We start from the raw sequence: 27,182 nt of genomic DNA on the forward strand, positions 1-27,182 counted from the left end.
TACAGTACCAAAGGATGGATTGAAGAGCCAGGCTGTGTTTGATGAGATCCGCATGACCTACATCAAGGAGCTGGGGAAGGCCATCGTCAAGCGGGAAGAGAACTCCAGCCAGAACTGGCAGAGGTTCTATCAACTTACTAAGCTATTGGACTCCATGCAAGAGGTGAGACTGAGGCTGAACCCAGCCTGCTCACACAGCAACATAACACCATTCAGCAACACATGCCACTGTTTTCCAGGGACTTATGGAACCCAGGACTTCCTGGTAAACAATGGCAAGTGTTACTGCTTGGCCTATCCTGCCTAAATAAATACAATGAAAGAGTATCCCCATCCACAACACACACACACATATTACATCTTCTACTTGTCAACATACCAACAAATCAACCTGTTACAGAGTTCCAGTATGCATGATGAGCAGTTGAGACTGCACTGTTGTTGTTCTATGTGTATTTGTAAACCTCTTGAGTTAGAAGAGCTCATTAGAATGTGTCACAAGCTTCCTTTTCCAGCTATGCTATCAATGTGAAAGATGGCTTGACACTGTGCACTGTACCAAACAGTAGCTAAGCACCCTTGCATTTTGCTCTGTTGTTGCCAATCTGCGCCTAGTGAAAGACCGCAAAAAAATGCCCTGTTGTTTCCACAGATGGTGGGGGGCCTCCTGCAGATCTGTTTCTACACATTTGTGAATAAATCCCTGAGCGTGGAGTTCCCGGAGATGCTGGCTGAGATCATCAGCAACCAGTTACCGAAATTCAAAGATGGGAGCGTCAAGCCACTTCTGTTTCATGCCTTAAACCATGACACAATGCCTTAAAACCCCAGCCTCCCCTGCCTTCCGTCCTCTCGCCCGCCCGCCAGCCAGCCAGACCCGCCTATTTTCCCTGCAGATGGCCCAGGACCCCCACCAGTACGGATTAATGTAGAGAGAGCATGCTCCTGAATCGGTTTCCAGAGGACTCCGGTGGAGAAATAGAACTTGCAAAGGAGAATGACACAGTGACCGAGCGACAGGTCACAACCTAGACTGACCCTTCTGAATCAAACAAAAAGTCGTGTTTAGACCGTGAATCACTTCATAACAGTAGATTATTGTGAGATTGGAGGAATCAAATTTTACCAATGAAAAGAGATTCGTATTTTGAATTGATTTTATGCATGCACACACTGGCTCTTTTTTTTTTTTTTACACAAGATTATCAGAAAAGGGAAAACGTGCCTTTTTTTGGTTTAGCTTTGCAGACTGTCTATAGCTATTCTTCTCAAACTGTCAAAAGCAAGTATTTTGCATAGGAATCTAATATAAACACTTTTGTATGCATTTCTATCTGTTAATCACAATGGTAGTTTCTGTTCTCTTAACAGCTATGTTTATTTTCTCAAGTGGGCCTCTTAATGATCCCCAGAAGTGACCTAGTGATAGTGAGCTCCTTATGTAAGGTAATCCCACATTTATGTCCAATTTCATTCTCCGCAACCTTTCGGTAGTTGTTATACTCAAAAGCATCAATAATGCTTTGTGGTATTAATTTTTCATAAGGAGAATTTGGTTCCTGCCCATGTCTGGGCTTATGTCACATACAGAATGTCATAATTCAACAGTGGGGAAAAAAAGATTCACATTTGTTATAGGTGAAACATCAGTTCAACCTTTACAGTACCAGGCAAAAGTTGACACACTTAGTCAGTCCAGGGTTTTTCTTTATTTTTACTATTTTCTACAAAAAAAATAATATACCAGTGAAAATCAGGTTGAGAGAATGTCAAGAGTGTGCAAAGCTGTCATCCAGGCAAAGTGTGGCTACTTTGAAGAATCTCAAATATAAAATATATATATTTTTGGTTACTACAGGGAGATGGGATGGGAGTTTGCAGCAGTGGCTAATGATTGTCTGTGAGTGAGAGAGTGAGCAAAAAAGACAGAAAGTAATGACCTGAACAAGTTTGTTCATATGATATGAAAACGGATGTATTTATTTCAAAGTTGTCAAACCCTATTTCTTATGATGCGTGAAGCTGAGTTTGAGAGCATACGCACAGTCACTATTCTCTGGGAGTTGCAAATTCTGTCAAATGTCACAAGCTCTTCAGTTTGGCCCCTTTTACCACCACCTGTATGTATTATACTAGTGCCAAACCAGAACTGTGTCATTGTTTTGCTGTCCAAGCATTATTATTCTATGCTTCAGGGTGCTCATTTTATAAAAAATAATATTGGGTAAAAATAATAAGTACACCAGCTAAACGAGGAATACAAGTATTGATTGTTGTTCACTAGATCATGTAAATGTTTTCAAGCCATTTTGTATACTTGTACTCTGAGACTCTTGAACTTGCAATGGTGTTTTGTAATGCTATCAAAGTATGGTGACCTGCACATTTCCCTGTGAAAAGGAAGTTCGCCGTCCCCGCTAGAAGTCATTCTCTCTCTCTTGAGGTAATCGCCACACACCAGCTTATGCCATGTAAAAGCACAAAGTAACATGGCTTTTGGAGTGCAAGTGCAGAATCATTGCTATAAGGCTTTCTACTTGGCCTGATTCTTCGTAATCATTATGCCAGGATTGTTAACAATTGCAGCCATGTGGTCTAACTACCTCATGTAGTCATCCTTTCAGTCAGACTGCTGGAATGACCACGTGAGATGGATCCCCTGGTGATTGCTCTCTGCGCGTGTTTTGGGGGGGAGATTGACATATTTTGGTTTACTTTCACGTAGTGTTAGAGGACTGTCTCTGTTCTGGTCTTCGATTGGTCAAGCCAGCTTGATCATATCCTAATGATCACTGTATTGCCGTAGATGTACGTACATATAGGGTAACATCCCCTGAAGTTTTGATTAATACATGTTTCATGACAACTTTTGACAGAATACCTGTATATTCCTATACAAATGTTTTTTGTTTTTTTCCAAACAAGTTTCACTTAAGGCCTTGCGAAAGGGAGACAGAGAGCCATATAAACATGTGGTTTAAATTCAGGAAAACTTAACTGTCAATGCTTTTGAAAATGGATTTCTTTTAAAACTATTTTCAGTAATTTTGAATATCAGTTTGATCCTCTTTGATATGAATAATTTTACTGTCTTTTTGTGCATTTGATGAGTAAGACAGTAATTGTTTTATTTTTCTGTTGGTTTGTGTTTGACAAAGATAAATGTATTGCATATGTACTTAGAAAGTGTTAATAAGTTGTCTGACTAAATATAAATTCTATAAATCAATGGGAAAGATTATATGAAAGACCACTTTGTTTTAGAAAATGTGGGTTTTGGGAGGGGATGAAGGACTGGAGTATATTTTGTATAGTGCAACAGAGTTGCCAAAGCAGAGAGATCAGAAGTATTCAAGCAGCCAGTTACATTTACAGTAGCACTTATTATCCAATTATAGTACCTATTTTTAAATATATTTTGTAATGGTCTAGGCTTTGGTCTCTTGTATATTGCTGTGAGGATTAACCAGTCATTTAAAAATAGATTTTAAAAAAGGTATTTGTGTGAAAGTAATCTACCAGAGAATTTGCACTACCACGTTTCATAATAAATAGGAAAGGAGGTAGGTCTGTACTCAAGTCTTTGCAGTGAAAGAAAATAAATTGTAGTTTTTCACTGCAAACACTAAATATCGACTTGCCTCATTTCAGAGTGATTTGTTTTGGTCTACGAACCACAAAACGGCCTACAAGAATCTACAAATATATGTTAATTCACTACCTCATCTCAACCTCATACTGGTTGAGAGAGTATTTTCTGTATAAAATACATGCAAATTGTATCTTTAAAGATTGATGGCAGATCATATTTCACTGGTATATGGCTTTCATTAAAGTCTGTTCTGTTTGTATTTCAGTTCTGTACATGTAATCCAAATGTAAAGAATATATACATTGTCTATTTGTTTACAAAATAGTTTGTATTACCGCTGTCAATGTCAATATTTTCACCAATTTGATTAAATGTTGGACTAAAATGTCTGTAGTTCTGGTTGCTCTAGTTTCACTTCACGACCTCCTAGATGATTATCAAATGTTTCTCCAGATAAACCTGTTCATAAAATAAAAGGTTGCTCAATCATTTCTCAAGTCATTTCTTAGGCCTCCAAATTTGTCTTGATGAATGACACATTTTTCTTAACTCTGTTTGTTGGATGACATCAGACAAAAGTTAACAGGAACTTCAAAGGAAATTACAATTTCAATATCACTGTGTATAAAATGTTTTGACTTTAACTTTCTGGAGCTGGGAACCTGTTCACCACCTGAGGAAATATTTGAGAAATGACCGTGAGCCTATTCCATGTTCAACTTCTAAAGGGCTTACGGTGCTAACATAGCTGGTTTGAAGTCACTGTGAGGTCATGGATGGGAGTTATCTGGAGCATTATAAACCGGGTAGTTTGAGATCTGGATGCTGATTGGCTAAAAACAGTGGTGAAATCAGACAATATATCACAGTATGATGCAAAATATTTTGTTTACTGTTCTACTAGTTACCTAATTACCTTGGCAACCAGTTTCTAATACCAATAAGGCACCTCAGGGGTTTGTGGTACAGTATATGGCCAACATACTGTACCACAGCTAAGGCATGTATGAAGGCACTCCAAGTTGCGTTGTGCTTAACAGCCCTTAGCCGTGGTATATTATTGACCCTATACAACACCCCCTCGGGCCTTATTGATTGAATCTACCACCTCCGTGATTAGGTCCATTTTTAATTGGGGTGAACTGTCATTTTAATATCAGCTAGCTTAGTTATCATAATCCTCGTCTGGCCAGGGTCAAAATTATTTTGGCACAATTTATCAAAACCTTTTGCAACGGAAAACAAAAATGAGTGCATAACAAATACAACCCAGGTCTGTCTTGGCTTCAATACTCTACACTACGGGTGTCAAATGTATCCACAGAAGGTGGGGTTTTCCTTTCAATTAAGACCTACACAACCAGGTGATGGGGAGTTCCTTACTAATTAGTGTCCTTTATCAATCAAGTACAAAGAGGGAGCAAAAACACGCAGGCCCTCTGCGGAATGAGATGGAATTCCCTGTATTTTGAATACGTTTTTTCATATCGAAAATTGTTATATTAGGGTTGTCTACTCAGAACCAGTAGCGGTGCGTGGGTAAAATCACTGCGGATGTGATATACCACACCTTTGTTTCATCACAAAATAGGAGAACAACCTCTGTCCAGTAACAGACAGTTACATGACTTACAGCATGGTCAAGCAAGTTAATGTTTCTGACATTTTTGGACCACTAAACAACTATTGATTTAGAACCATGGAGTTACTACCACAAGTCGCAAAGAAAACAGCAGCTACCTCCACTATAAAGACACTATTTCAATTTCAATGTCATTAAATCACCTCTGCTTAGTCTAATATAGTGACAACTAAATAATACCAAAAACTATTTGGTTCAATGTAAACGAAACATGATGTGGCTGTCCATGGTTCTGATTCCTCTGTGTTTGTGCAAGTAGAAAAACATGTTGACTCACCCTACCTGTAGAGAAACGCCAATGCCATCCTCTCTTCCAAGTTGACGAAACGATCTGTCACTCTGTCATACAATACACGTTTTAATTTCTTGTCCTAGGGTACCTGGCTAAAATTCTTGTTCGGCTAACTTCCTTTCATGGACGTTAGCTCGTTAACATTAGCATTCTACATCTAGCTACATATTCAACTTCCATCCTCTCAGGCCAGAGGCACAATGTATGAATTAATGGTTGGATCAGAATAGTCATTATAATCATTGGCCAGTACGGATAATTAAGGAAAACCACAAGTCTAAATCCCTATTTCCATCCATGGCTAATTTAGGAAAGGGACAATTTGGCTAGCTGGCCATCGGAGGACAACTCAACGAGATGCAACAATTCCATTTTTTCTGTCACTGACGTATGCTCTCGATGGGATTTGATAGAAGCCAAATTAAAGCTGGCTTCTCTTGACACTTTTTTTGGTGCACCAGGACCATACACAGTTGAGCTCGTTCAGTTTAGCTCAAAGCTACGGTTGGCAACAATGTCATACTCGTTTGGACCAGACAGCATCAGATAAATGGCCTACATGTAGAGAGACACAGGGGAGCTCTTTCACTCACTCTGATGCTTTCTCCTGTGACATACATTCAGCCTCTTGTAAACTGAAGGAAAATTATGAAACAGACTAAATATATATATATATTTTTAAATCATAATCTTGGAAAGAAATGTGGGGTTCCCTTGGCATCCATTATGACATGCCAGTGCTCAGAATAGGTCTATAAAATCCAAAGCATTAAGACATTTATTTTTACCTTTATTTAACCAGGCAAGTCAGTTAAGAACAAATTCTTATTTTCAATGATGGCCTAGGAACAGTGGGTTAACTGCCTTGTTCAGGGGCAGAACGACAGATTTGTACCTTGTCAGCTCGGGGATTTGGATTTGCAACCTAGTCCAATGCTCTAACCACCTAGGCTACCCTGCCGCATGAAGAAACTAGGACAGATCTGCGAGTTCAATGTTGGTCTTTAATAGATTATCTTCTATACAACCTTGTTCATGATTCATTTGATAAGAAAGAATATTCAGGCTCCCAATGGACAGGAAATCAATGACACAAAAAATGTAGCAACTAAGATGCTAAAAAACAAATCAGTTAATAGTCATACTTAGAAAATGATACCTTATCAAATGTATTTACAATGTTAATACACTCTAAAAGAATACAGTTCAGATCTCAGCTTTGAAAATGTATATAAATAACATAAGTGGTCTAGTTTCACATTAAAACATTTTTTACACTCTACCTGTTAAGAAAATTAAAATAAAAAAAAATCAGTTCATGAAAACATTTCAGTTAACTTTCTAGTTTTTTTGAGACAATTTCACCCAGTAGTTCCATTTTATTAAATAAAAAAAGCTATTAAATGTGTGTAACCGGGAGTTAATATATGCTCCCACAGCTGTACTGTTTGGTACAACAGCAGCTGTGGTCTATTTTGTCTCGGGGAATACCGGGTTGCCAATGAAAGGCGCTTACATTTATAGCGATACTCGCTGAAAAATACCCCCCTATCATTTAGAGATGAAAGCCCCCCACACAGTCAACTCCATTCATTGTGACATTTGACATTTTAGCAGACGCTCCAGAGCTATTTACAAGAGCAATTCGGGTTAAGTGCCTTGCTCAAGGGCACAACAGACTTTTCATCTAGTCAGATTGTGGATTCAAACCAACGACCATTGGGTTACTGGGCCAACGCTCTTAACCGCTAGGCTACCAGCCGCCCTGTTCCTACAGGCAGTACACAGGAAGAGAAGTTGGACAGCAGTCCAAACCTCAGACCAATTACTTTTTTCCCGCCCCAAAATGGAAACATATTCCTAAGTTCCAACAACTGATAATAGAAGATACTAAAAGCAGTGGCAGTGCAATTCAATGAACAGGGGAATGAGCTTTTGTAGCAACAAAGCAAAACACACACACACACACACACACACACACACACACACACACACACACACACACACACACACACACACACACACACACACAGAGTCTGCTGCTGAATTCCAGATTCATGACCATGCACAGCAGGGAGCACTCTGTGCTCCAGACTTCCAATAAGCTGCAGGGAAACAGTGCAGCTGCGTGGTCTCTCCAGTTCAGTCCTGATCCAGGACTACACAAACTCCACATAGTTCTCCGGTATCAGGCCCGTCCTGCCGTCCAGGGTACCTTCCAGCCAGCCTGGCTCCCTGGAGGAATGAACTGAGGGATGAGAGACAGATGCACATAGCTGAGCTGTTCTCAACCGTTGACCGCCTCTCATGTTATCCAACAGAACATTAGATATTCCTCATTTGAAAGCAGAGACCAATATGGTGAGTAGCTACTGACAGCTGGGACAGTGGCACTCTGGTGGTTATGGGAAGAATCAGAGGGGGGTGACACACACCACTGCATACTTCTTGAGAAGGCCGTATAAGATGAACAAGACCCCAGTGTGCAACTGTGACCCCTAGCAGCATTGATGACCCCTAGCAGCATTGATGACCGCTAGCAGCATTGATGACCCAAGCCACAATGAAAACATGAAGCTCTATTACAGGCTGGCTGTAGATACAATTTACATAAGGGGTCATTGCAATTACATACATTATTGTAAATGTATCAGTCCATAGGTCTGTGTTTTCTATATTTTTAAAACAAAAAAAACCTATAAACAAAATATAGGCACTGAGAAATGACAGGTTACTCAGAGAGTTGACAGGTTACTCAGAGTTGACAGGTTATTCAGAGAGTTGACAGGTTATTCAGAGAGTTGACAGGTTACTCAGAGAGTTGACAGGTTATTCAGAGAGTTGACAGGTTACTCAGAGAGTTGACAGGTTATTCAGAGAGTTGACAGGTTATTCAGAGAGTTGACAGGTTTTCAGAGAGTTGACAGGTTACTCAGAGAGTTGACAGGTTACTCAGAGAGTTGACAGGTTATTCAGAGAGTTGACAGGTTATCCAGAGAGTTGACAGGTTATTCAGAGAGTTGACAGGTTATTCAGAGAGTTGACAGGTTATTCAGAGAGTTGACAGGTTATTCAGAGAGTTGACAGGTTATCCAGAGAGTTGACAGGTTATTCAGAGAGTTGACAGGTTATTCAGAGAGTTGACAGGTTATTCAGAGAGTTGACAGGTTTTCAGAGAGTTGGCAGGTTATTCAGAGAGTTGACAGGTTATTCAGAGAGTTGACAGGTTATTCAGAGAGTTGACAGGTTATTCAGAGAGTTGACAGGTTATTCAGAGAGTTGACAGGTTACTCAGAGAGTTGACAGGTTATTCAGAGAGTTGACAGGTTATTCAGAGAGTTGACAGGTTACTCAGAGAGTTGACAGGTTACTCAGAGAGTTGACAGGTTACTCAGAGAGTTGACATGTTTTCAGAGAGTTGACAGGTTATTCAGAGAGTTGGCAGGTTATTCAGAGAGTTGACAGGTTATTCAGAGAGTTGACAGGTTATTCAGAGAGTTGACAGGTTATTCAGAGAGTTGACAGGTTACTCAGAGAGTTGACAGGTTTTCAGAGAGTTGACAGGTTATTCAGAGAGTTGACAGGTTATTCAGAGAGTTGACAGGTTATTCAGAGAGTTGACAGGTTACTCAGAGAGTTGACAGGTTTTCAGAGAGTTGACAGGTTATTCAGAGAGTTGACAGGTTATTCAGAGAGTTGACAGGTTACTCAGAGAGTTGACAGGTTACTCAGAGAGTTGACAGGTTACTCAGAGAGTTGACAGGTTATTCAGAGAGTTGACAGGTTACTCAGAGCGTTGACAGGTTACTCAGAGAGTTGACAGGTTACTCAGAGAGTTGACAGGTTTTCAGAGAGTTGACAGGTTATTCAGAGAGTTGACAGGTTATTCAGAGAGTTGACAGGTTATTCAGAGAGTTGACAGGTTATTCAGAGAGTTGACAGGTTACTCAGAGAGTTGACAGGTTATTCAGAGAGTTGACAGGTTACTCAGAGAGTTGACAGGTTATTCAGAGAGTTGACAGGTTATTCAGAGAGTTGACAGGTTATTCAGAGAGTTGACAGGTTATTCAGAGAGTTGACAGGTTACTCAGAGAGTTGACAGGTTATTCAAAGAGTTGACAGGTTACTCAGAGAGTTGACAGGTTACTCAGAGAGTTGACAGGTTATTCAGAGAGTTGACAGGTTATTCAGAGAGTTGACAGGTTACTCAGAGAGTTGACAGGTTACTCAGAGAGTTGACAGGTTTTCAGAGAGTTGACAGGTTATTCAGAGAGTTGACAGGTTACTCAGAGAGTTGACAGGTTACTCAGAGAGTTGACAGGTTTTCAGAGATTTGACCGGTTACTCAGAGAGTTGACAGGTTATTCTGAGAGTTGACAGGTTATTCAGAGAGTTGACAGGTTACTCAGAGAGTTGACAGGTTACTCAGAGAGTTGACAGGTTACTCAGAGAGTTGACAGGTTTTCAGAGAGTTGACAGGTTATTCAGAGAGTTGACAGGTTATTCAGAGAGTTGACAGGTTATTCAGAGAGTTGACAGGTTACTCAGAGAGTTGACAGGTTATTCAGAGAGTTGACAGGTTACTCAGAGAGTTGACAGGTTATTCAGAGAGTTGACAGGTTACTCAGAGAGTTGACAGGTTACTCAGAGAGTTGGCAGGTTACTCAGAGAGTTGACAGGTTTTCAGAGAGTTGACAGGTTACTCAGAGAGTTGACAGGTTATTCAGAGAGTTGACAGGTTACTCAGAGAGTTGACAGGTTATTCAGAGAGTTGACAGGTTATTCAGAGAGTTGACAGGTTTTCAGAGAGTTGACAGGTTACTCAGAGAGTTGACAGGTTATTCAGAGAGTTGACAGGTTACTCAGAGAGTTGACAGGTTATTCAGAGAGTTGACAGGTTACTCAGAGAGTTGACAGGTTATTCAGAGAGTTGACAGGTTACTCAGAGAGTTGACAGGTTATTCAGAGAGTTGACAGGTTATTCAGAGAGTTGACAGGTTACTCAGAGAGTTGACAGGTTATTCAGAGAGTTGACAGGTTATTCAGAGAGTTGACAGGTTATTCAGAGAGTTGACAGGTTATTCAGAGAGTTGACAGGTTATTCAGAGAGTTGACAGGTTATTCAGAGAGTTGACAGGTTATTCAGAGAGTTGACAGGTTTTCAGAGAGTTGACAGGTTATTCAGAGAGTTGACAGGTTATTCAGAGAGTTGACAGGTTACTCAGAGAGTTGACAGGTTACTCAGAGAGTTGACAGGTTATTCAGAGAGTTGACAGGTTATTCAGAGAGTTGACAGGTTACTCAGAGAGTTGACAGGTTATTCAGAGAGTTGACAGGTTATTCAGAGAGTTGACAGGTTATTCAGAGAGTTGACAGGTTACTCAGAGAGTTGACAGGTTATTCAGAGAGTTGACAGGTTATTCAGAGAGTTGACAGGTTATTCAGAGAGTTGACAGGTTACTCAGAGAGTTGACAGGTTATAGAGAGAGTTGACAGGTTATTCAGAGAGTTGACAGGTTATTCAGAGAGTTGACAGGTTATTCAGAGAGTTGGCAGGTTTTCAGAGAGTTGACAGGTTATTCAGAGAGTTGACAGGTTACTCAGAGAGTTGACAGGTTACTCAGAGTTGACAGGCTATTCAGAGAGTTGACAGTTTATTCAGAGAGTTGACAGTTTATTCAGAGAGTTGAGAAGAGAACTTCTGCACATAAATGAGTGTGAAAACTCACTTGTTCTATTCAATCCGTATTGCGGAAGTTAAGCGTTAAAGCGCAATTTACATTTTAAGGCAATCAAATTTCACAGTAAACACTGCATATGTCCGTCCAATCGGAAATTACCTTTACATTTCTATCACGCAATCAGCTTTCCAGACTGAATGAAGCCCCTAGTCTTGTTTTGGTAGCTAGGAACTGTAGCTGGGAACTGTAGATGGGAACTGTAGCTGGGAACTGTAGCTGGGAACTGTAGCTGAGAACTGTAGATGGGAGCTGTAGATGGGAACTGTAGCTGGGAGCTGTAGCAGGGAACTGTAGCTGGGAGCTGTAGATGGGAACTGTAGCTGGGAGCTGTAGCAGGGAACTGTAGATGGGAGCTGTAGATGGGAACTGTAGATGGGAACTGTATCTGGGAGCTGTAGCAGGGAACTGTAGCTGGGAGCTGTAGCTGGGAACTGTAGATGGGAACTAGCTAGGAGCTGTAGCTGGGAACTGTAGCTGGGAACTGTAGCTGGGAACTGTAGATGGGAACTAGCTAGGAGCTGTAGCTGGGAACTGTAGCTGGGAACTGTAGCTGGGAACTGTAGATGGGAACTGTAGCTGGGAACTGTAGCTGGGAACTGTATCTGGGAGCTGTAGCTGGGAACTGTAGCTGGGAACTGTAGATGGGAACTGTAGATGGGAACTAGCTAGGAGCTGTAGCTGGGAACTGTAGCTGGGAACTGTAGCTGGGAACTGTAGATGGGAAAGCTTAGGGAAATATTTCCTAGAGCACTATGGACCCTAGGGTGTTCCTCAAATGACATCCTATCCCATACAGAGTGCACTACTTTTGACCAGGGCCCTATTCCCTATATAGTGCACTACTTTTGACGAGGGCCCTATTCCCTATATAGTGCACTACTTTTGACCAGGGCCCTATTCCCTATATAGTGCACTACTTTTGACGAGGGCCCTATTCCCTATATAGTGCACTACTTTTGACCAGGGCCCTATTCCCTATATAGTGCACTACTTTTGACCAGGGCCCTATTTCTTATATAGTGCACTACTTTTGACCAGGGCCCTATTCCCTATATAGTGCACTACTTTTGACCAGGGCCCTATTCCCTATATAGTGCACTACTTTAGACCAGGACCTCATACAATAATTGTTCTTCTTTCTTCCTGTACCTGATTAACCTGGGTGGCTGATTCCCACGCTGCTAATCTCTGCTTTTCCCAGATCATCAGACCCTTGACCCAACCAGACATGCACTATAACCCTTCTGCTTCTAAGACAGGCTACACTGGGTTTCGACATTCACACAATGTATTTCATAAAAACGTAATAACAGTTTTAATCTATAACCCAACTCGCTCAAATGGCTGCTCTGTCTACAGTAAATGTCACCCTGATTCGTGAAGCATTACAGCGTTACAGATTCCGGGAGTTTCCGATTGAGCGGACATATGCAGTGTTAGCTGTGAATGCAGTCTCTGATAAAGGTAGAAAATTGCCTTTACATTTCAAACACACTGTAAAACTGAACTTCCTCGATGCGGAATAAATAGAGCCCTTAGTTATCATTTTAAACAATATGAAAGTGGTTTTCATTAGGACAGAGAAAAACGGCTTTAACTAAAACAGAGATAGGATTTGGGGCTTTATTCAATCAGCATTGCGGAAGTTCAGCTCAACAGCGTGATTGAAATTTAAAGGTGATGTTTCTTGCTTTAACGGAGACTGCTTTCACGGTAAACACTGCATAAATCGGCACAATCACAGATGACCTCTTCCATTTGTATTCTATCGCGTAATCTGTAACGCTGAATAGAGCCCTTAGTGTTAAGAGTGGTGAGGTTTCGGGGTGCTTAAGATAAAGTAACAGTAGGGACCTGTGGCCCCTGGAGGCTTGGCTAGGATCAGGTTCTTCCCTGAAGGAGAGAAGAGGTGAGGCAGCCTGGCCCTCCTCCCTGCTCCTTCTGCTCTCTCCTCCTCCTCCTCAACCACACACTGGTACCAGGGAGGACGATGAGTGCAGAGAGGGAGGTCATAGAAAACCCCTGGCTAATTTCTCATGTGACCAGTATATCATGTATTCAGAAAATATTCAGACCCCTTGACTTTTTCCACATTTTCTTACGTTACAGCTTTATTCTAAAATTAATTAAATAAAAAATGTTCCTCATCAAGCTACACACAATACCCCATAATGACAAAGTAAAACAGAAATACTATAAATAGGATCGAGGGAAAGATGAAAGGAGCAAAGTACAGAGAGATCCTTGATGGAAACCTGCACCAGAGCGCTCAAGACCTCAGCCTGGGGTGAAGGTTCACCTTTCAACAGGACAACGACCCTAAGCACACAGCCAAGACAACGCAGGAGTGGCTTCGGGAACAAGTCTCTGAATGTCGTTGATTGGCCCAGCCAGAGCCTGGACTTGTACTCGGTCTAACATCCCTGTTAAGACCCGAGAATACCTGTGCTGCGATGCTCCCCTTCCAACCCGACAGAGCATGAGAGGATCTACAGAGAAGAACGGGAGAAACTCCCCAAATACAGATGTGCCAAGCTTGTAGCGTCATACTCAAGAAGACTCAAGGCTGTAATTGCTGCCAAATATGTTTCAACAAAGTACTGATAAAGGGTCTGAATACTTACAGTATGTAAATGTGATATTTCAATGTTTTATTTTGAATAAATTAGCAAAAAATACAAATAAAACAGTTTTGCTTTGTCATTATGGGATATTGTGTGTAGATTGTTGAGGGGAAAAAACGATTTAATTATTTTAAGAATAAGGCTGTAACGTAACAAAATGTGGAAAAAGTCAAGAGGTCTGAATACTTTCTGAATGCACTGTATTGTTATACTGTACTGTACTGTTATAATAATAATAGGTCTACCATCCCACATTTTCCCACCCTCTGCACGGTATCTGAGAGGATTTGACAGGTGCAACCAATCTGGTAGTAGCTCCACCTTGCTCTCTGATGGGCTAGCTGGAAGTCTCACCATATTGTTTATAACAACCAAATCCGTTCAGATATTCACAAATGCACAGGGCGTAGGGTTTAGGGGTCCATTTGGGATTGGGACACGGTTATTTAAGAGTCACAGTGGTCTATACTCACCATTTTCAAAGGTGGTCCCTGCGATGAATGAAAGCTCAGAGTGGTGCTCGGCTTTGCAGGCGTAGAGGGCCCTAGCCTGCCTGCCTGGGACGCTACAGAGGGGGAGGGAAAATAACATGTTATAATCCAACTCACTCGGATACCACATTGGGCACTTTGAGTGTCCCACCACTCTAACTGTCGGGAGCAACGACAGGTGAAGCACCAAACGGACCAGGGTGTCTTATAACATCGTCGCTCCCATATGGAAAGTCTCTGTGTGCCTATAATTCACTTTTCCCTGATAGTCATCAACTGTATAAATACATTTATACAGTTTGACAAGGAAGTTTTTATTTTTTATCCTTTATTTAACTAGGCAAGTCAGTTAACAACAAATTCTTATTTACAATGATGGCCTAGGAACAGTGGGTGAACTGCCTTGTTCAGAACAACAGATGTTTACCTTGTCAGCTCAAGGATTTGATCTTGCAACCTTTCAGTCACTGGCCCAACACTCTAACCACTAGGCTACCTGCCACCAAAGGTAGCCATCTTGCTTTACAAGAAGTGTGTCCTTGTAAAGCAAAAAGCAGCAACGAATATGCTATATATCCGACAGATATTTACACAGCTCCCCCAAAAAGGCCCATGGTTATTCTGAACCTGTCTAAACCTGACTCAAGGTATTTATAATCTGGAGTTTCTGTGTAGACCTGACTCAAGGTATTTATATTATGGAGTTTATCTGTCTAGGCCTGACTCAAGGTATTTATAATCTGGAGTTTATCTGTCTAGACCTGACTCAAGGTATTTATAATCTGGAGTATATATGTCTAGACCTGACTCAAGGTATTTATAATCTGGAGTATATCTGTCTAGGCCTGACTCAAGGTATTTATAATCTGGAGTATATCTGTCTAGACCTGACTCAAGGTATTTATAATCTGGAGTATATCTGTCTAGACCTGACGCAAGGTATTTATAATCTGCAGTATATCTGTCTAGACCTGACTCAAATTATTTATAATCTGGAGTATATCTGTCTAGACCTGACTCATGGTATTTATAATCTGGAGTATATCTGTCTAGACCTGACTCATGGTATTTATATTATGGAGTTTATCTGTCTAGACCTGACTCAAGGTATTTATAATCTGGAGTATATCTGTCTAGACCTGACTCAAGGTATTTATAATCTGGAGTATATCTGTCTAGACCTGACTCAAGGTATTTATAATCTGGAGTATATCTGTCTAGACCTGACGCAAGGTATTTATAATCTGGAGTATATCTGTCTAGACCTGACTCAAGGTATTTATAATCTGGAGTATATCTGTCTAGACCTGACTCAATGTATTTATAATCTGGAGTATATCTGTCTAGACCTGACTCAATGTATTTATAATCTGGAGTATATCTGTCTAGACCTGACTCAATGTATTTATAATCTGGAGTATATCTGTCTAGACCTGACTCAATGTATTTATAATCTGGAGTATATCTGTCTAGACCTGACTCAAGGTATTTATAATCTGGAGTTTATCTGAATTACCTGCCTACATGCATAACCATTTTTGGAAATCTGATAGACTGGCTGTATCCTGAATCAACCAAAGATGAGCCTGTGATCCACCTTACACCTTACTATAGCTCTTCACACGACTGAGCCAAGCTGAGCTGAGCTGTACTGCGCTGGCCTGGTTACACGTCTGCCGTTGTTTCTGGGAAGGAATAAATGAACCTGAGCTAGTATAGTGCAATTCAAATTGGCGTGATAGTGTGAACAGGGTAAGCCTCTCAGGGTGATCAGGAACTATCTGTCAGTGATAATCATACACGGTGGTGGGGGTGGGGCAGAGGGGGTGCAGCAGTGAGGCGGAGCTAAGCTCCAGAATTGGCATCGTGAGTAGAAGGTGCAACCGAAGATGGTGTGTTGGGAGGACGTGGTGACAGACCTGATGGGGGAGGAGTCACTGGAGGTGGAGGAGGCTGGCTGGGGGCTGGAGGGTGCGGAGAACATCGGCCAGGAGGGGGAACGTGGTGAGGTGGGGCTGGGTGAGGCTGGGCTGAGAGACACACATACACAACATCCACTGTGACTAGACTGTCAGCGACTACATGGAGTGGTTATACTATATCCAGTATCTAGTGAGACAACCCGTACAGGCTGCATACATGCATCAGCTGGAACTAAGCATCAGCTAAAACTAAGCATCAGCTGGAACTAAGCATCAGTTAAAACTAAGCATCAGCTGGAACTAAGCATTAGCTGGAACTAAGCATCAGCTAAAACTAAGCATCAGCTGGAACTAAGCATCAGTTAAAACTAAGCATCAGCTGGAACTAAGCATCAGCTGGAACTAAGCATCAGCTGGAACTAAGCATCAGTTAAAACTAAGCATCAGCTGGAACTAAGCATCAGCTGGAACTAAGCATCAGCTGGAACTAAGCATCAACTGGAACTAAGCATCAACTAGAACTAAGCATCAGCTAGAACTAAGCATCAACTGGAACAAAGCATCAACTAGAACTAAGCATCAGCTAGAACTAAGCATCAACTGGAACTAAGCATCGCTGGAACTAAGCATCAGCTGGGACTAAGCATCAACTAGAACTAAGCATCAGCTAGAACTAAGCATCAACTGGAACTAAGCATCAACTAGAACTAAGCATCAGCTAGAACTAAGCATCGGCTAGAACTAAGCATCAACTGGAACTAAGCATCAGCTGGAACTAAGCATCAGCTGGAACTAAGCATCAGCTGGAACTAAGCATCAACTGGAACTAAGCATCAACTGGAACTAAGCATCAGCTAGAACTAAGCATCAGCTAGAACTAAGCATCAACTCAGCATCAATTGGAACTAAGCATCAACTAGAACTAAGCATCAGCTGGAATTAAGCATCAGCTGGAACTAAGCATCAGCTGGAACTAAGCATCAGCTGGAACTAAGCATCAACTAGAACTAAGCATCAGCTGGAACTAAGCATCAGCTAGAACTAAGCATCAGCTGGAACTAAACATCAGCTGGAACTAAGCATCAGCTGGAACTAAGCATCAGCTGGAACTAAGCATCAACTGGAACTAAGTATCAGCTGGAACTAAGCATCAACTAGAACTAAGCATCAACTAGAACTAAGCATCAGCTGGAACTAAACATCAGCTGGAACTAAGCATCAGCTGGAACTAAGCATCAACTAGAACTAAGCATCAGCTGGAACTAAGCATCAGCTGGAACTAAGCATCAGCTGGAACTAAGTATCAGCTGGAACTAAGTATCAGCTGGAACTAAGCATCAGCTGGAACTAAGCATCAGCTGGAACTAAGCATCAGCTGGAACTAAGTATCAGCTGGAACTTGGTTGTTCTTTGTTTCAGACGCAAGTAAACAATGGTAATTCCCATTAGACTAGAGTTGTCATAGTTTGATGACATCTGCGATATAATATATCTGATTGTGAACAAAGATCAGGGTGCATTTTAATTATAGCTCAGTACGTATTGAGTTGGAACTGGTAAGAACGCTAGGTGATTTGTTATTGTGATGGCACAGACACATCTTGACTGAATTATCTTGTTATTTGTGATCAATTCGTGTCATTGGTTAGTGACGAAAGGGTGTGAAGAACACGTCCATACCTCGTTGGGATACTGGTGCGGCTCTTTGGGTTCAGCCTGGAATCACAATGGAGGAGTGAGTTAGTCATGCTGCTTCTCATTACACTGTAGTGAAGAGGTTATTAATGAGGCATGCTGATGCCTACAGTATATTTAATCATGCATAGGGTCACTGTGCCACTATGTGCAGTTACTTTTAGAAACAGCCATTAGTGACAACAGTGCATCCATGAATAATACTTTCCACATAGGAAGCTCTGCCTGTTGTAACAACCTCCCACAAACTGACTGACCCAATCTGCCAGACATTAAATACCCCAAGGTGTTCAGATAAATATTTGGTCCTTTTTTAAAGGTTTTAAACCAATCTTATAATCTACATCAGATACATCTATCTTTGTTTGTCTACCATTTTTAATTCAAAGCAAATGCATCTTGTTCTTTCAACACAGCGGCATATATCTCTGCCATTCCCCTGCCTAGCAGCAAATCTCTGCTCCTCCTCCCAGAGCGGCACGCTTCGCCTGAGCTGGCTTAATGAAACTGATCCCATGTTTTTTTCACATCGTCCATCAATCTTGACAACATCATTCAATTACAGTGCACCAGGCCCAGAGAGCTTTATCAGATGGGGTATCAACACTGCCAGACTAAATAAAGATTACCGTATTACGCCTAGTCTGCTACCCCCCTAGGTTACTAAACAGCCTGTAGGCCAAATGTAACGCAGGATATTACTGGTCAGGGCAGGGGGCCTTGTTGCATTAATGGAGAGAACACAGGCAGGGCAAGTGAAATGTCAACACAGTTCTCCTGCAACAGCGTAATCGAATTAAGATCCTACATCTGTAGTGTTTTCCACTACGTCTCCAAGAATTCCACTTTGTAAGAAGGAAAGTCACCTTTAGCAGCATTATGAGTAAATTATATTTGTACTCCCAAAGCCTGTAATAACTGTATTACTCTGTCATCTGTCTGTTTATGATGTCTGAATGGCTCTTAGCATATTATTGGTGCGTTTCTCAACCTTTGGAAATACTTAATGTGCCCGAGAATTCTAATTCCATCTGGTTTGTGTTCTTGTCTGCAAAGGGTCAGCTGAATTTAGTACCTCTCTCATTAGAACAATTGGCTACAGATCCGTCACTAATCCATAACTGGACATATTGCTGTCCATGTCTTGTTTTTATGACCTGCTCCCTTCACTAACCAAGGTTCTAGAATCCTGACCTGAGACAATACATTCTACAGTTCTGCCAGTCCCCAGACGTGGATTAACCGGTCCAAGGCTACTTTCTTCTATTTACCATTCTTGAGAGAGACAGAGACAGAGAGAGAGAGAGAGAGAGAGAGAGAGAGAGAGAGAGAGAGAGAGAGAGAGAGAGAGAGAGAGAGAGAGAGAGAGAGAGAGAGAGAGAGAGAGAGAGAGAGAGAGAGAGAGACAGCTCTAGAGAGAGAGAGGAGAGAGAGAGAGACAGCTCTACTGAGAGAGAGGAGAGAGACAGCTCTACTGAGAGAGAGGAGAGAGACAGAGAGAGAGAGAGACAGAGAGAGACAGAGAGAGACAGCTCTACTGAGAGAGGAGAGAGAGACAGCTCTACTGAGAGAGAGGAGAGACAGCTCTACTGAGAGAGAGGAGAGAGAGAGAGACAGAGAGAGAGACAGCTCTACTGAGAGAGAGGAGAGAGAGAGAGAGAGAGAGAGACAGCTCTACTGAGAGAGAGGAGAGAGATAGAGACAGAGAGAGAGAGAGACAGAGAAAGCGAGACAGCTCTACTGAGAGAGAGGAGAGAGAGAGAGAGAGAGAGACAGCTCTACTGAGAGAGAGGAGAGAGAGAGAGACAGCTCTACTGAGAGAGAGGAGAGAGACAGCTCTACTGAGAGAGAGGAGAGAGACAGAGAGAGAGAGAGAGAGAGAGAGAGAGAGAGAGAGAGAGACAGAGAGAGACAGAGAGAGAGACAGCTCTACTGAGAGAGGAGAGAGAGACAGCTCTACTGAGAGAGAGGAGAGACAGCTCTACTGAGAGAGAGGAGAGAGAGAGAGACAGAGAGAGAGACAGCTCTACTGAGAGAGAGGAGAGAGATAGAGACAGAGAGAGAGAGAGACAGAGAAAGCGAGACAGCTCTACTGAGAGAGAGGAGAGAGAGAGAGAGAGAGAGACAGCTCTACTGAGAGAGAGGAGAGAGAGAGAGACAGAGAGAGAGACAGCTCTACTGAGAGAGAGGAGAGAGAGACAGCTCTACTGAGAGAGAGAGGAGAGAGAGAGAGACTTTGTATGTTGACTACCTCACTTGCTTTGGCAATGTTAACACATGTTTCCCATGCCAATAAAGCCCTTGAATTGAATTGAATTGAATTGACAGCTCTACTGAGAGAGAGGAGAGAGACAGCTCTACTGAGAGAGAGGAGAGAGACAGCTCTACTGAGAGAGAGGAGAGAGACAGCTCTACTGAGAGAGAGGAGAGAGAGACAGCTCTACTCTACTGAGAGAGGAGAGAGAGAGAGAGACAGAGAGAGAGAGAGAGAGAGAGACAGCTCTAGAGAGAGAGAGAGAGACAGAGAGAGAGAGAGAGAGAGAAAGCGAGACAGCTCTACTGGCAATGTTAACACATGTTTCCCATGCCAATAAAGAGAGAGGATTGAATTGACAGCTCTACTGAGAGAGAGGAGAGAGAGGAGCGAGAGAGAGAGACAGCTCTACTGAGAGAGGAGAGAGAGAGAGAGACAGAGAGAGAGACAGCTCTACTGAGAGAGAGGAGAGACAGCTCTACTGAGAGAGAGAGACAGAGAGAGAGAGACAGCTCTACTGAGAGAGAGGAGAGAGACAGAGAGAGAGACACCAGGACCACAAATTCAAATTCCATCTAGACACTGTTGCCCTAGAGCACACAAAAAACTATACATACCTTGGCCTAAACATCAGCGCCACAGGTAACTTCCACAAAGCTGTGAACGATCTGAGAGACAAGGCAAGAAGGGCATTCTATGCCATCAAAAGAAACATAAATTTCAACATACCAATTAGGATTTGGCTAAAAATACTTGAATCAGTCATAGAGCCCATTGCCCTTTATGGTTGTGAGGTCTGGGGTCCGCTCACCAACCAAGACTTCACAAAATGGGACAAACACCAAATTGAGACTCTGCACGCAGAATTCTGCAAAAATATCCTCCGTGTACAACGTAAAACACCAAATAATGCATGCAGAGCAGAATTAGGCCGATACCCTCTAATTATCCAAATCCAGAAAAGAGCCATCAAATTCTACAACCACCTAAAAGGAAGTGATTCACAAACCTTCCATAACAAAGGCATCACCTACAGAGAGATGAACCTGGAGAAGAGTCCCCTAAGCAAGCTGGTCCTGGGGCTCTGTTCACAAACACAAACACACCCTACAGAGCCCCAGGACAACAGCACAATTAGACCCAACCAAATCATGAGAAAACAAAAAGATAATTACTTAACACATTGGAAAGAATTAACAAAAAAACAGAGCAAACTAGAATGCTATTTGGCCCTACACAGAGAGTACACCGCGGCAGAATACCTGACCACTGTGACTGACCCGAAATTAAGGAAAGCTTTGACTATGTACAGACTCAGTGAGCATATCCTTGCTATTGAGAAAGGCCGCCGTAGGCAGACATGGCTCTCAAGAGAAGACAGGCTATGTGCTCACTGCCCACAAAATGAGGTGGAAACTGAGCTGCACTTCCTAACCTCCTGCCCAATGTATGACCATATTAGAGATACATATTTCCCCCAGATCACACAGATCCACAAAGAATTCGAAAACAAATCCAATTTTAAAAACTCCCATATCTACTGGGTGAAATTCCACAGTGTGCCATCACAGCAGCAAGATTTGTGACCTGTTGCCACGAGAAAAGGGCAACCAGTGAAGAACAAACACCATTGTAAATACAACCCATATTTATGCTTATTTATTTTATCTTGTGTCCTTTAACTATTTGTACATTGTATATATATATATATATATATATATATATATATATATATATATATATATATATATATATATATATATATAATATGACATTTGTAATGTCTTTACTGTTTTGAAACTTCTGTATGTGTAATGTTTACTGTTCATTTTTGTTGTTTTTTACCTTATATATTCACTTTGTATGTTGTCTACCTCACTTGCTTTGGCAATGTTAACACATGTTTCCCATGCCAATAAAGCCCTTGAATTGAATTGAATTGAATTGACAGCTCTACTGAGAGAGGAGAGAGAGACAGAGAGAGAGAGAGACAGCTCTACTGAGAGAGAGGAGAGAGAGAGAGACAGCTATACTGAGAGGGAGGAGAGAGAGACAGAGAGAGAGAGACAGCTCTACTGAGAGAGAGGAGAGAGAGAGAGACAGAGAGACAGATCTACTGAGAGAGAGGAGAAAGAGACAGAGAGAGAGAGAGAGAGAGAGAGAGAGAGAGAGACAGCTCTACTGAGAGAGAGGAGAGAGAGAGAGACAGAGAGAGAGAGAGACAGCTCTACTGAGAGAGAGGAGAGAGAGACAGCTCTACTGAGAGAGAGAGGAGAGAGAGAGAGACTTTGTATGTTGACTACCTCACTTGCTTTGGCAATGTTAACACGTTTCCCATGCCAATAAAGCCCTTGAATTGAATTGAATTGAATTGAGAGCTCTACTGAGAGAGAGGAGAGAGACAGCTCTACTGAGAGAGAGGAGAGACAGCTCTACTCAGAGAGAGGAGAGAGAGAGAGACAGAGACAGCTCTACTGAGAGAGAGAGAGAGAGAGAGAGAGAGAGAGAGAGAGAGAGAGAGAGAGAGAGAGAGACAGCTCTACTGAGAGAGAGGAGAGAGAGAGACAGAGAGAGAGACAGCTCTACTGAGAGAGAGGAGAGAGACAGAGAGAGAGAGAGAGAGACAGCTCTACTGAGAGAGAGGAGAGAGATAGAGAGAGAGAGAGAGAGAGAGAGAGAGAGAGAGAGAGAGAGAGAGAGAGAGAGAGAGAGAGAGAGAGAGAGAGAGAGAGAGAGAGAGAGAGAGAGAGAGAGAGAGAGAGAGAGAGAGAGAGAGAGAGAGAGAGACAGAGAGAGACAGCTCTACTGAGAGAGAGGAGAGAGACACAGAGAGAGAGAGAGAGAGAGACAGCTCTACTGAGAGAGAGGAGAGAGATAGAGAGAGAGAGAGAGAGAGAGAGAGAGAGAGAGAGAGAGAGAGAGACAGCTCTACTGAGAGAGAGGAGAGAGAGAGAGAGACAGAGAGAGAGACAGAGAGAGAGACAGCTCTACTGAGAGAGAGGAGAGAGAGACAGCTCTACTGAGAGAGAGAGGAGAGAGAGAGAGAGACTTTGTATGTTGACTACCTCACTTGCTTTGGCAATGTTAACACATGTTTCCCATGCCAATAAAGCCCTTGAATTGAATTGAATTGAATTGACAGCTCTACTGAGAGAAAGGAGAGAGACAGCTCTACTGAGAGAGAGGAGAGAGACAGCTCTACTGAGAGAGAGGGGAGAGACAGCTTTACTGAGAGAGAGGAGAGAGACAGCTCTATTGAGAGAGAGGAGAGAGACAGCTCTACTGAGAGAGAGGAGAGAGACAGCTCTACTGAGAGAGAGGAGATAGAGACAGCTCTACTGAGAGAGAGAGAGAGAGAGAGAGAGAGAGAGAGAGAGAGAGAGAGAGAGAGAGAGAGAGAGAGAGAGAGAGAGAGAGAGAGAGACAGAGACAGAGAGAGAGAGACAGCTCTACTGAGAGAGAGGAGAGAGAGAGAGAGACAGAGAGAGAGAGACAGCTCTACTGAGAGAGAGGAGAGAGACAGAGAGAGAGACAGCTCTACTGAGAGAGAGGAGAGAGAGACAGCTCTACTGAGAGAGAGAGAGGAGAGAGAGAGAGACAGAGAGAGAGAGACAGCTCTACTGAGAGAGAGGAGAGAGACAGAGAGAGAGACAGCTCTACTGAGAGAGGAGAGAGAGACAGAGAGAGAGAGAGAGACAGCTCTACTGAGAGAGAGGAGAGAGAGAGAGACAGCTCTACTGAGAGAGAGGAGAGAGACAGAGAGAGAGACAGCTCTACTGAGAGAGGAGAGAGAGACAGAGAGAGAGAGAGAGAGAGCTCTACTGAGAGAGAGGAGAGAGAGAGACAGCTCTACTGAGAGAGAGGAGAGAGAGACAGAGAGAGAGAGAGAGACAGCTCTACTGAGAGAGAGAGAGAGAGAGAGACAGAGAGAGAGAGAGACAGCTCTACTGAGAGAGAGGAGAGAGAGACACAGAGAGAGACAGTTCTACTGAGAGAGAGGAGAGAGAGACAGAGAGAGAGAGAGAGAGATAGCTCTACTGAGAGAGAGGAGAGAGAGACAGAGAGAGAGAGAGAGATAAAGAGAGGGATGGAGAGAGCGTTAGCTCCTCGATAGACTGTAGTCGCGGCAGAACTTGCTTCGACTGGCCCTGGTGAGTGATGCCTCTTTGTACAACTGGCTGGCTAGGAGAAATGGAAATTTTGATGACACGTTTTCAAGAACATTTTTGAGGTCTGAGTCACCAGGGATTCTAGTCTTGTGTGTTTTTCTCAGTTGTAATTCAGCCCTGTGCTACACCACCCCTTCTAATAAAACAGAATAGGAAGAAACAATAACAGCTGAGATCCCCAGAGGAAAAGACTGACCCTGCCATGGGGTCATTGCTGAGGCCAAGCAAAGGACCTGTAAGTTCCGGCTTAACCAAAACCAACAGATGGAACTTTGAAGGGTTTTGTGTTAAATCATAATTTCAACATCTGATAAAACTACAAAGACAGACAAGACCGAAACGAAACTCAGGGTGCATTATTAAAAGTCGTATTACTCTCAGAGGTGGTTTTGGATGGCGTGAAATTATGTCTCTTTAATGATGTTTCCACTGAGGTCAGGGGTCAAGGTCTTCCTAGAACTTGTAAGTGGTACCAGAGTTACTATTATGAGCTGTGATACAGCTTATCAGACACACACTGATTGTACAAAACATTAAGAACACCTCCCGAATATTGAGTTGCACCCCACCCCTTTTGCCCTCAGAGCAGACTCAATTAGTTGGGGCATGGACTCTACAAGGTGTCAAAGACATTCCACATGGATGCTGGCCCATGTTGACTATAATGCTTCTGACAGTTGTGTCAAGTTGGCTGGATGTCCTTTGGGTGGTGGACTATTCTTGATACACACAGGAAACTGTGTGATAAACCAAGCAGTGTTGCTTGTCACAAACCGCTGCGCCAAGCACCTACAATCATACCGTCTTGCCTATTCACCCTCTGAATGACACACATACACAATCAATGTCTCAATTATCTCAAGGCTTAATAATCCTTATTTGACCTGTTCTCCCCTTCATCTACACTGATTGAAGTGGATTTGTTAACTAATTACATCAAGAAGGGATCATAGCTTTCACCTGGTCAGTCTATCCCATGCATTGAATGAAACCAAGTCTCTGTACAGGCTAGCATTGAATGACACCAAGTCTCTGTACAGGCTAGCATTGAATGAAACCAAGTCTCTGTACAGGCTAGCAATGAATGAAACCAAGTCTCTGTACAGGCTAGCATTGAATGACACCAAGTCTCTGTACAGGCTAGCATTGAATGACACCAAGTCTATGTACAGGCGAGCATTGAATGAAACCAAGTCTCTGTACAGGCTAGCATTGAATGAAACCAAGTCTCTGTACAGGCTAGCATTGAATGAAACCAAGTCTCTGTACAGGCTAGCATTGAATGAAACCAAGTCTCTGTACAGGCTAGCATTGAATGAAACCAAGTCACTGTACAGGCTAGCGTTGAATGAAACCAAGTCTATGTACAGGCTAGCAATGAATGAAACCAAGTCTCTGTACAGGCTAGCAATGAATGAAACCAAGTCACTGTATGTACAGGCGAGCATTGAATGAAACCAAGTCTCTGTACAGGCTAGCATTGAATGAAACCAAGTCACTGTATGTACAGGCTAGCATTGAATGAAACCAAGTCTCTGTACAGGCGAGCATTGAATGAAACCAAGTCTCTGTACAGGCTAGCATTGAATGAAACCAAGTCTCTGTACAGGCTAGCATTGAATGAAACCAAGTCTCTGTACAGGCTAGCATTGAATGAAACCAAGTCATGTACAGGCTAATGAAAACCAAGTCTCTGTACAGGCTAGCATTGAATGAAACTGTACAGGCAGCAGTCTCTGTACAGGCTAGCATTGAATGACAGTCTCTGTACAGGCTAGCAAGTCTCTGTACAGGCTAGCATTGAATGACACCAAGTCTCTGTACAGGCTAGCATTGAATGAAACCAAGTCACTGTACAGGCTAGCATTAAATGAAACCAAGTCTATGTACAGGCTAGCATTGAATGACACCAAGTCTCTGTACAGGCTAGCATTGAATGAAACCAAGTCACTGTACAGGCTAGCAATGAATGAAACCAAGTCTCTGTACAGGCTAGCAATGAATGAAACCAAGTCTATGTACAGGCTAGCAATGAATGAAACCAAGTCTCTGTACAGGCTAGCAATGAATGAAACCAAGTCACTGTACAGGCTAGCAATGAATGAAACCAAGTCTCTGTACAGGCTAGCAATGAATGAAACCAAGTCTATGTACAGGCTAGCATTGAATGAAACCAAGTCTCTGTACAGGCTAGCAATGAATGAAACCAAGTCACTGTACAGGCTAGCAATGAATGAAACCAAGTCACTGTACAGGCTAGCAATGAATGAAACCAAGTCTATGTACAGGCTAGCAATGAATGAAACCAAGTCACTGTACAGGCTTGCAATGAATGAAACCAAGTCTCTGTACAGGCTAGCAATGAATGAAACCAAGTCTCTGTACAGGCTAGCAATGAATGAAACCAAGTCTCTGTACAGGCTAGCAATGAATGAAACCAAGTCTCTGTACAGGCTAGCAATGAATGAAACCAAGTCACTGTACAGGCAAGCAATGAATGAAACCAAGTCACTGTACAGGCTTGCAATGAATGAAACCAAGTCTCTGTACAGGCTAGCAATGAATGAAACCAAGTCTCTGTACAGGCTAGCAATGAATGAAACCAAGTCTCTGTACAGGCTAGCAATGAATGAAACCAAGTCTCTGTACAGGCTAGCAATGAATGAAACCAAGTCACTGTACAGGCAAGCAATGAATGAAACCAAGTCTATGTACAGGCTAGCAATGAATGAAACCAAGTCTATGTACAGGCTAGCAATG

At 42.5% G+C, this 27,182-nt stretch overlaps 2 protein-coding genes across 6 annotated transcripts in view; one reads left to right on the forward strand and one right to left on the reverse strand.

Annotated features, from left to right (window-relative positions):
- LOC118372874 (glucocorticoid receptor) overlaps positions 1-4,081 on the forward strand; it is a 112,162-nt gene extending 108,081 nt beyond the window's left edge. For all 3 annotated transcript variants that reach the window (XM_035758898.2, XM_035758900.2, XM_035758899.2), the window contains 2 exons: positions 6-163; positions 653-4,081. In XM_035758898.2, coding sequence (XP_035614791.1) covers positions 6-163; positions 653-823 — 329 coding nt within the window. In that variant the 3' untranslated portion in view covers positions 824-4,081. The remainder of the gene's footprint in view (positions 1-5; positions 164-652) is intronic.
- A 2,429-nt stretch (positions 4,082-6,510) lies between these two features.
- The window catches only part of LOC118372876 (rho GTPase-activating protein 26-like), a 173,404-nt gene continuing 152,732 nt past the window's right edge, over positions 6,511-27,182 (reverse strand). For 2 of the 3 annotated variants that reach the window (XM_052529465.1, XM_052529464.1), the window contains 4 exons: positions 17,985-18,020; positions 16,302-16,412; positions 14,365-14,456; positions 6,511-7,774 (listed from right to left, as the gene is read on the reverse strand). In XM_052529465.1, the coding sequence (XP_052385425.1) occupies positions 7,686-7,774; positions 14,365-14,456; positions 16,302-16,412; positions 17,985-18,020 (328 nt within the window). In that variant the 3' untranslated portion in view covers positions 6,511-7,685. The remainder of the gene's footprint in view (positions 7,775-14,364; positions 14,457-16,301; positions 16,413-17,984; positions 18,021-27,182) is intronic. The other variant, XM_052529466.1, reaches the window with a different exon arrangement.

Source organism: Oncorhynchus keta, chromosome 11 (assembly GCF_023373465.1).
Source record: "Oncorhynchus keta strain PuntledgeMale-10-30-2019 chromosome 11, Oket_V2, whole genome shotgun sequence".
Classification (NCBI taxonomy): Eukaryota; Metazoa; Chordata; class Actinopteri; order Salmoniformes; family Salmonidae; genus Oncorhynchus; species Oncorhynchus keta.